At 45.3% G+C, this 9,677-nt stretch overlaps 1 protein-coding gene across 22 annotated transcripts in view; it reads left to right on the top strand.

The window, feature by feature from the left end:
- LOC108301098 (phosphodiesterase 4D interacting protein) overlaps positions 1–9,677 on the top strand; it is a 151,588-nt gene that overhangs the window by 124,876 nt on the left and 17,035 nt on the right. For 19 of the 22 annotated variants that reach the window (XM_017524148.2, XM_037736989.1, XM_037736988.1 and 16 more), the window contains 5 exons: positions 771–1,006; positions 2,028–2,079; positions 3,175–3,398; positions 4,073–4,225; positions 6,548–6,733. In XM_017524148.2, coding sequence (XP_017379637.2) covers positions 771–1,006; positions 2,028–2,079; positions 3,175–3,398; positions 4,073–4,225; positions 6,548–6,733 — 851 coding nt within the window. The remainder of the gene's footprint in view (positions 1–770; positions 1,007–2,027; positions 2,080–3,174; positions 3,399–4,072; positions 4,226–6,547; positions 6,734–9,677) is intronic. The other 3 variants (XM_037736978.1, XM_037736975.1, XM_037736982.1) reach the window with 3 other exon arrangements.

Genomic DNA, 9,677 nt, shown 5'->3' on the forward strand with positions numbered 1-9,677 from the left:
AAAAAAAAAAAAAAAAAAAAAAAAAGAATTAATACAAGTGCTTAGAATAGTGCCTAGCATATATTAAGCTCTCAATGGTATTTTTCATAGTTATAAGTGTTATTGATACTTTATGTTGAAAACAGACATTCATCTTGGTATGAATTCTGGTTATCTGTTGCTAAGTGATACCACTCTAAAACTTAGTGACTTCAAATAATCCTTTATTATGCTTCATAGTTTTGTGGGTTGACTGGGCTCACCTGGGTGGCTCTGACTTAGGGTTTCTTGTTTCGGGTCCCATCAGTTGATGGTATGAGAGTTTATATGATGGCCATATCATTGCAAAATACAGTCAGCCATAGTATTATAACATAGAAGAAATTCAGGCATCAGGTGGTATTTAAAACAGAAGATATGAAAGGTCCTATCTAGACTTAGGATGAAGTGATTCTAGTTATTTACTGAGTAACTGCTGTGAATCTACGTGATACTGGTGCTGTGGGGGATACAAAATACAGAACCATCTGTATTCTCACAGACCTGATGATTTATCTAGGGACATATAATTAACATATATATAACAGTTGAAGAACAGTGGCATACTAAATTTTTTGATGCAATACTTTATTGGGGTAGAATTTACTCTTAAATACCTCCTATGGCTTATATGCCAGAATTCAGCTTGGGAGAGTTCCTCAGAGATGTTCTCATGGAATTCTCCACAGAACCCCCATAACCTACCACACACTCCTTCCACACTTACTCTTTCCTCTTCTGTCCTGCATTAGGAAATATGACTCCCTGATTCAGGATCAGGCCCGGGAACTGTCTTACCTACGGCAAAAAATACGAGAAGGGAGAGGTATTTGTTATCTTCTCACCCAGCATGCAAAAGATACAGTAAAATCTTTTGAGGATCTCCTAAGGAGCAATGACATTGACTACTACTTGGGACAGAGCTTCCGGGAGCAACTCGCTCAGGGAAGCCAGCTGACAGAGAGGCTCACCAGCAGACTCAGCACCAGTAAGTTGGCCACAGGACTTTGGAATCCTCTCAGTCACCCTCACAGTTCCAGACACCTGGTGGCCACCACACCTCTACTGCAACTTTTTAACCCAGGATCCTGTTTGTATTTCATTTCCTGGGGCTAATACAGAAGCAAGACTGCTCAGTGGGAAACATGGAGAGGAACACACAGGGCTGGAAGTGCCATAGTTACAACTGTACAAACTTCACCACTCATGGAATGTGACCTCTGGGGCAGGGGGCAGCATCTATCTGGTGCTAAGAGGGAGTAGGGGACAGGAGATGGAAGGGCCTTGTTATAGAAGGAAGAGCCCTGAACTAAGAATTGCAAGACCCAAGCTCTAACCTGGATTCTGCCACCAACTTGCTTTGGGCAAATGCCTTATCCTGGTGGTGTCTTCATTTATGGCATGGTAATTGGTAATGTACATGCATGTACTCTGCTCATGGATAAAGCACCATCCTCTTTTGGACACGGTTTAGGCACTGGCTGCAGTAGTTCAAGGGCTTCATTGTTTATTCTTGGGGTCCTTTACTCAAGAGAGAATTTCCAGAGAATATGGAAGGGAGCATAGTAGGATCAGACTTGAGAGCCACCCAGCCTATCTTCTGGTGGCAGGTGCAGAGGTGGGGCAGGGCTTATCACCTCCTCAGAGACCAGTGCAGATTCTGCGTGAAAGCTGTGGTGGACATGTGCATCTGGGAGCTAGTCTGCAGCAGGACATGGAGGCTCGAGTGACCACAGGGCAGCCAGGCAAGGGCCTCATGATGCATGGAACAAAAGACATTGTAAATGTTTTACCCTGATTTCGGGCAGAGGAAGTCATGAAGGTGACCATCGGGTCAGGGACAGTTGGGTGCTTCTCTAAAGACACAACCTGAGGCCTCCCAGAATAACTATTCTGGGTGCACACGTGAAATGATCGCTGCTCTGTCTCCAGATAGGCCCCTGTATTTGTAATGCATGAAATGGGACTGGCCTAATTTCTTATTGTTTCTTTCTAAATTTGGTTTGCAGAGGATCATAAAAGTGAGAAAGAGCAAGCTGGACTGGAGCCATTGGCCCTCAGGTAATTCAGAAGAGAATCTGGGAAAGAGATTGGGACTGAGGCCCAAGAGGTCAAGGCTGGCAGCAGCTCCACAAATCAAGGGGAATAAAGGAAAGGGCTGAGTGTAATGAACTCACGCCTTCATTGAACACTTCACTGTTGTTTTTAACTAAATTCTTTCTTCTCTTTTGGTTTAATTGCATTGGCACATTAATTCTCCATGTTTAGTAACCTAGAAACAGTCTGAACTAAAAGTGAACTAACTAGAGTTCAAGACTCTTCAGCTCCCCTAAGGATCCTGCTTTCCTGTGGTGTGTTTAATAAGTAGAAAGAGCTTTTTCCAAAGTTGGCCTACCCCAAGTTGGGTTGACAGCTAGTTTAATAGTCACCCAATTGGCCCGGGGAAGAAAGGAGTCAAATAACAGTACCTGGTGAGAGAGGCCGAGATGTTGTAGACCACTGGGAGGCTGCAGCGCCTCGGGAACCGTATGTCAGTAAGTTGCTCCATATAATCATCAATGAAATTTGGACTCACAGTCAGTTGTGGCCACTAGTTTGGTTTCTTTGTGTCACGCGTGTGTTTCGGATCACACAAATGCTTCTGAAAATATCTGTAGTGAAGGATGTGGTGTTTCATTTTTTGTTTTTATTTCTAATCTATCATAGAAGCGTATGTGGTCTGAATTCAGTGAGCCACATTACTTCACGTATCACGCTCTTGGATGTTGGGACAATGGTTTGCTCTGTGTTTCTCAATGCTTGCTTTCAATTTTTATGCTTGTCTTGTTGGCGATGGTGACAAACAGTTCTCAGGCTGCAGCTGTTCCAGGGATCATACTTTAAGCAGCAGTGCCTTAAAAGGAGTACTAGACTCTTACTAGACTAGGCTATGTCTTTGCTTGTCCCCTGCATGTGATGTGGCCAGAGCACTGGGTAGCTCCTGCCTCTCCATCTTCACCCTGCCTATGCTTCATGCCTAAGCAGAGGTGGGTTATTTCCATTATTCTCTGGAGGCGTGGTCCCCTTGGCCCACTTGGCTTTTCCCATGAGCCATAGTCAGGATAGGTTGGTTCGGGTGACCTTGGTTTTACGTGTTGTTCCCCTTCTCCCCACCAGGCTCAGGAAAGAGCTGCAGGAAAAGGAGAAAGTGATTGAAGTCCTTCAGGCCAAGCTAGATGCTCGGTCGCTCACACCCTCCAGCAGCCATGCCTTGTCCGACTCCCACCGCTCTCCCAGCAGCACCTCTTTTCTGTCTGATGAACTGGAAGCTTGCTCTGACATGGACGTAGCCAGCGAGTACACACACTATGAAGAGAAGAAGGATTCTCCCAGTCACTCAGGTAGCCTCCACTTGCTGGGTGGTACTGTCTTTGTCTAGGCTGAGTGCAGACCTCAGGAAACAGGCCTTATAGCTCCACCATGGTATGTATCAGGCTCAACATGGCTATGGGGCCAAGTACCAAGCACAGGCACCAGTGGCTCAGGATCTTTGCTTTCTTCTGACTGTACAAGTTGCCTTTGTCACCCTGGCCTCCATGGGCCTGTACATGCTGTTGGGCACAAGGTGAGCCATTGTGTGGGGAGAGTGAGAAGGGCATGGCAGATTTTTCTTCCTCGGTGAATCTGTCAGAAAACCTCCTTCATCTCTCCTACAGTGATCTTGCTATTTATTCCAATTATCTCATCCCTCTTACAATGATCTTGCTATTTATTCCTGAGCAGTGTTCCCTAAGTCAACGTGGATGTCCACAGATGCTGCTAGTCTTGCCTGTTATTTGTGGAGTTGCCATTTTCATGGTTTCAGAGCTCAGAGCACTACTATCACCCCTCAGGTGGTTTGCCTCACTAAAGGAGCTGTCTGCAAGCAAGAAAATGAATAGTGTTAACAGTGCTTGTGCTTGGTTCTTTCCCTGAAAGCAAGACTCTAGCCCTGGTACCCCTGGTTAGATAGAAGGCCAGGATTCCAGTTCTCTGTAGAACATCAAACATTTTCCTTCATTCATGGGTTTTATAGATTCCATCCATCATTCGAGTCATTCTGCTGTGTTGTCTTCTAAACCATCATCAACCAGTGCATCTCAGGGGGTTAAGGCCGAACCCAGCAGCAACCCCATCAGCTTGCCAGCTCCCCAGAATCCCCCCAAGGAGGCCAACCAGGCCCATTCAGGTATGCAACAGTCAATGGGGCAGAAGCTTCATCTTCTCTTTCTCTGCTGCCTGTTTAACTTTTCTTCAAGGACAAAAGTTTGGACTGGTAGGGGCCTGCATGCATCAAATCCTAGAATCAAGAGACCATCCTCATTCGCCAATTGTGTCTGATTTAAGAAAATATTTTAGAAAATAAGTAACCCACATCAGGTTTTGATCAGCATACTAGTTTTAACTAGTAGTTGGCTAATCATTTAAAATAAACATTTTTATTGGTTTATTCTCATTTTACCCTGGGGAGCAGAGAGGCAAAATGTTTCTCCCAGGATTACAACAGCCATAGGATGATAAGAAATTCACATCTACTCATCCACTGTGTGTGTTACCCATTAAATCTGCATGGTGAGCCTCTGCAAGAGATAGTGCTACTTATTTTGTATCCAAGGATGCTGAAACATCCTCAGACAAGGTTCTGTTCATAGTACGTTACCATTAATGGATGTATGAATGGATTGGCAGTCCTCGATATGTACATAGAGCATATCTTGGGGACAATTAAAGGGGTGCATTGCATTTACAATCTCAGCTTAGTTGCCAGAGGGTACACTGCTCATTCACAGCCCTGTACCAGAGATGGCAAGGAAAAGGCAAACGTTGTCTTCACCTTCTACCTCCCACTGGAGTTGGCTGGCTGCCTTCAGTGTGGTTTATTGTGAGGTTTGACTTGGGTAGAGGTGCTCCCAGAAAGCACAGTGCTTTCTTCCGCAGCCCTCATTTCCCTGAAGGCAATTCAACCAAAATCTTAAGGAAGAGGAAGTGTTCCAATGCTTCTGGAGCCTGCTTTCAAAATTTTTAGGCCAGAGTGGGAAGCAGCTAGACCAGAATCATGAGGAAAAGCTGTGCTCCCAGAATTGTGGATATCTGCTTAAATGTTTTGCATTCAAACAGAGCAGAAGATGAAGAACAGAGGATTTAAAAATGAGAATGCCTCCTCAAAGGATGCCTTGGCTGTGTTACTTGGCAATTTGGGTGTATTTGCAGTATTGATCTGAAATGGTGTCAGCACCGTGGGACAAGGGATGTGTTTTAGGGTGTAATCATTGTCTTCTACATTAGACATTCCCTACAGGTCAGCTCCTGTTTCTACTCCCCATTGGCTACCAGCCCTTTAATTGCTTTTAAGGAAGAGGAAACAATTTTTTTTTTTTATTCTTAGATCCGAAATTTTTTAAAAATTTATTTTATTGCATTTTAGGTTTTGGGGTACATGTGGAGAACATGCAAGATTGTTGCATAGGTACACACGTGGCAGTGTGATTTGCTGCCTTCTTCCCCATCACCTATATCTGACATTTCTCCCCATGCTATCTCTCCCCAACTCCCCACCCCCCACCGTCCCTCCCCTATTTCCCCACAACAGACCCCAGTGTGTAGTGCTCTCCTCCCTGTGTCCATGCGTTCTCATTGTTCAACACCCGCCTATGAGTGAGAACATGCGGTGTTTGATCTTCTGCGGAAGAGGAAACAATTTTAAACATTGAAACTTGCCAGGGTTTCTAAAAACCTATCTGTAGATGGGCTGCCTAAAGATCACCAGGGAAGACTTGTTTTAATACAAATTTCCTGTTCCAAGAATTTATAATTCTCTAAATCTACATTAAGGCCTAGAGAGAGTCAAGAAGGCCTAAAGAATCTGCATGTATTAAAAGTTTTTCCTATGTGATTTAAATGTCCAGAAGGTTTTGCCAGCCATTTCATCTACGCCATCTTACCAAGGCATCTATTTTTAATTTGGTGAATGAACACGTTGATTTGGAATTCTCAAGTTTGTTTCCATCAGAGTCCTGAACTGCATGCACTAGTAATGAAAATTTCCCCATGGCCTTCGTCCACTTTTCTCCTACTCAGGATGGGATCTGAAGCTGTCAGAGAGGAGTTCTAGGTAGAGAAAGAGTCTTGTCCCAGGGCCAAGGACTGACACATGCTGGGAGCAGAGCCCCAGTGGCCTGTGGGAGCATTCAGGCTCTTTGACTTGTCTATGCCCAGGGTTGCTGTGGTGGGGCTCAATAATGCCACCTTACCTTCTTTAGCCAATTGCTTTCAAGATAAACATAGAGGATGTGTGTAGCATAACCCTGGCAGGGTAGCAGTGGGAAGGTCAGCCAGGCCAGCCTCTCTGGTCACCCTTGGCTGTCTCATCCTGTACCACACTAGGTGATAGCCACTCCACAGAGTGACGTCTGGTCAGGGAATGGTTTTACCTTCTCAATCTTTTACCCATTCTTTTCTCTCATTTTCTCTCGATGATGTGTCTCTTTTCTCCCTAACTTTCTGTTTCTAGGCTTTCATTTTCACTCCATACCCAAACTGGCTAGCCTTCCTCAGGCACCATTGCCCTCAGCTCCATCCAGCTTCCTGCCTTTCAGTTCCGCTGGCCCTCCCCTCCTTGGCTGCTGTGAGACACCGGTGGTCTCCTTGGCTGAGGCTCAGCAGGAGCTGCAGATGCTGCAGAAGCAGTTGGGAGAAAGTGAGCACCTCTGCTGCATTTGTGTGCTTGCAAGTGGCAGCCCCACACTGTGTTGCTCTGCATGGCTCGGGCTGGATGGCACAGTTTAGAAAAACAACACGGGTACACGTTATACATGGAAGACTGAGGGAAGGCTCTGCTTGCTTATTTTTTGGAAATGTATTTACTGTTACTTCTCTGGGGTGTGTGTCTCATCAGTTAACAGGTAGATATGTTCACAAGGCTCTTGACCTGGTGCTCTCACACTGTAGACGGTGTTGGATACCACCAAGTATGCTGAATCCCAGACAGACTGCTCATTGGTAGGGGATGGGAAAGAGATGTTATGCTTTACCTATGCAAGGTGAAGTGGCCAAGGAAAAGATGGCCACATTCAGTGAGCTCCTTTTCGTGGCTATTATATTTTTCTGCCATGAAAATCTGTTAATCGAGTTTGGTTCCTGGCATCATCAGGTTGGAGCTAAAAGGGTAGTGGTAGAGGGACTCAGAAGAGGAAATGATGAGCCCCTTTTCCTATTGCACAGGGTTCATCTCTGCCCTGGGACAGGTGACACGTAGGCAGCTAGACCCACAGCACCAGCTAGGGCATCTGACTGTGAATCCCATGGTCTGACTCCCGAGGATAATTGATGTTATGTAGTTATGTAGACTGTGGACATTTTTTAGAAAACACCTTGATGTGTTAGTAGGCTGGCTGCTCATCCTAAGTTTAGTGTGTTGGTGATCACTGATAGCTTAGAAAAAAATGGGAAAGAAACCTTCACGTGAATTTGCTCTCTCATAGCACCTTAAGCACAACAATGAGAAGGCAGTTTGAATGAACTTAAACTCATTTGTCAGGCACTTTCTGTGCCTGTAAAGAAGCATAGGTGATCCAGAGACTGATAGGGTCACCATGCCAGCAATTTACAGTGATGTAAGACAACACCTAAGAATTTGCATCCCCCTCCCTGCAGCCCCAAATGTCATGTGGACCAGCCCATTTCTTTTATTATTATTATTATTATTATTTTTGAGACAGGGTATGACTTTGTCACCGAGGCTAGAGTGCAGTGGCATGATCTCGGCTCACTGCAGCCTTGACCTCCTGGGCTCAAGAGACCCTCCCACCTCAGCCCCCCAAGGAGCTGGGACTACAGGCATGTGTCACCATGCCTGGTGAATTTTTGTATTTTTTGTAGAAACGAGGTTTCGCCATGTTGCCAAGACTGGTCTAGAGCTCCTCAACTCAAGTGACCTTGGTTTGCAAAAGTGCTGGGATTACAGGCATGAGCCACCGCACCCAGCCTAGCCTATTTCTTTTGTCAATCCAGGAAATGGATACTTTGTCTAGTGCAGGGAATGCTAAGGCTCAGGGAAGGGAAATTACTTGTTCAAGGTCACTAGAAAGTGGGAGAGATGGGCTTGAATCAGGTCTTCTACTCCAGGCTTCACGTTTCTGTTATACCTTTTCTACTTAGGATGGCTTTGTCACCATCCTGCTTAGATTATGGGGCTGAGCTCAGCTAATCAAACTCTGGGGACCCCTTGCAACAGTCTTCCCTTCTCTTTAGAGACCAGTAGGAGGTGCTGGTGTTTCTGACCTAAAACTTGTTACTTTAGCAGTTCTGGCACCAACAATTGATGGGCAACAAGTGTGTCCCATGGCAAATGGCAAGAGTATTTTCTAGCTTCCATTTTTCCCCCTTGCCTCCTTTTCCTTTATCTTTCCACATTTGTCCACTTGTCTTTGCCAAAGGAAAGGATGGAAGGAGAGCACTGTCCATGAAAAAGGGTCTGTTTTGGGTTAAATTGGAATCACATCAAGCCTGAGGCCACTGGCTGGAGTTCGAATGGTCCCAACCTAGATGAGGAAGATTGTAGCGTTTTCTCCACCTGGAGTCATGGTCCTCTCCAAGGACTTATCCAAGCTCACTGTTTGCTTTAAGCCAGTTTTCCATGTGGACAGTGGTTCCTGGCGGCTTCTCAGGTCCCTGGGGTTGAAATCTTGTGCAAGAGTCTGGATGGTGTCTTCGCATGGTTTAGAGCATGTGCTGTGTGTTGTGTGGCCAAGAGACTGGAACATGAGAATACTGATCCTGGTTACTGATAGACTTACAACCTCACATGGCCTTGGCTGAGAAGTGAGCTGTCCACAACCACTGGTCTCCCCTTTTGCGTTGTGTTGGGATGGGGTTGAAGGCAGTTTGAAAGAGGTAGGAAATCATGTATTGCCTCCCTTCTAAAATTTAGGTGCTTAAAATTTTTTATCCTCTTCCTCAACTAACTGATGCTAATGAACATCTAGTATTTCACAAATTGGAGAAGAGACTCATGACAAGACCTTTCAAACTTCTGCCTGTTAGAATCACCTATAATGAATTTAAAGCATCAATTTTTCAAGATGGATTAAGGCAAAATCTCTGAAATCCAGGAATCAGTATATTTTTCCATATTCTCAGGTGATTCCACTATGTAGCCAAATTTGAGAAGCAGTTACAAATGGGGATAAAAACTGGCAAGTGGCAATTACACTAACCCCTCCCAGGAGTTTGGCTTGCTTGGAGGAAACAAGGACCTCACTCCTGTTGGTTAGGAGGAGCTACCTATCTGTTCTCCTGCCCATGTTCATAATCCCTGAAAGAAAGCAGATTCTGAATTTTCTCCTAAACTGTGTCTGTGCCCACCTCTTTCCCCATCTCCCTTATGCCAGGCTTCTTTTTACAGAGGAGCGGAGATGACAGGACTCAAGTCAAAGGCCTGTGATTTCAAAGCATCTATGAAAGTATCAGCCTGTGAAATGACAGGCCCTGCCTGCCTCTGTGCAGTAGTATTCAATGATTCTGTAGAAAGGAGTGATGCCAGCTACTCTGGAGGCTGAGGCAGGAGAATTGCTTGAACCCAGGAGGCAGAGATTGCAGTGAGCCAAGATCACACCACTGCACTACATTCTGGGTGGCAGTGC

Source organism: Cebus imitator, unplaced genomic scaffold (assembly GCF_001604975.1).
Source record: "Cebus imitator isolate Cc_AM_T3 unplaced genomic scaffold, Cebus_imitator-1.0 Scaffold32, whole genome shotgun sequence".
Taxonomy (NCBI): domain Eukaryota; kingdom Metazoa; phylum Chordata; class Mammalia; order Primates; family Cebidae; genus Cebus; species Cebus imitator.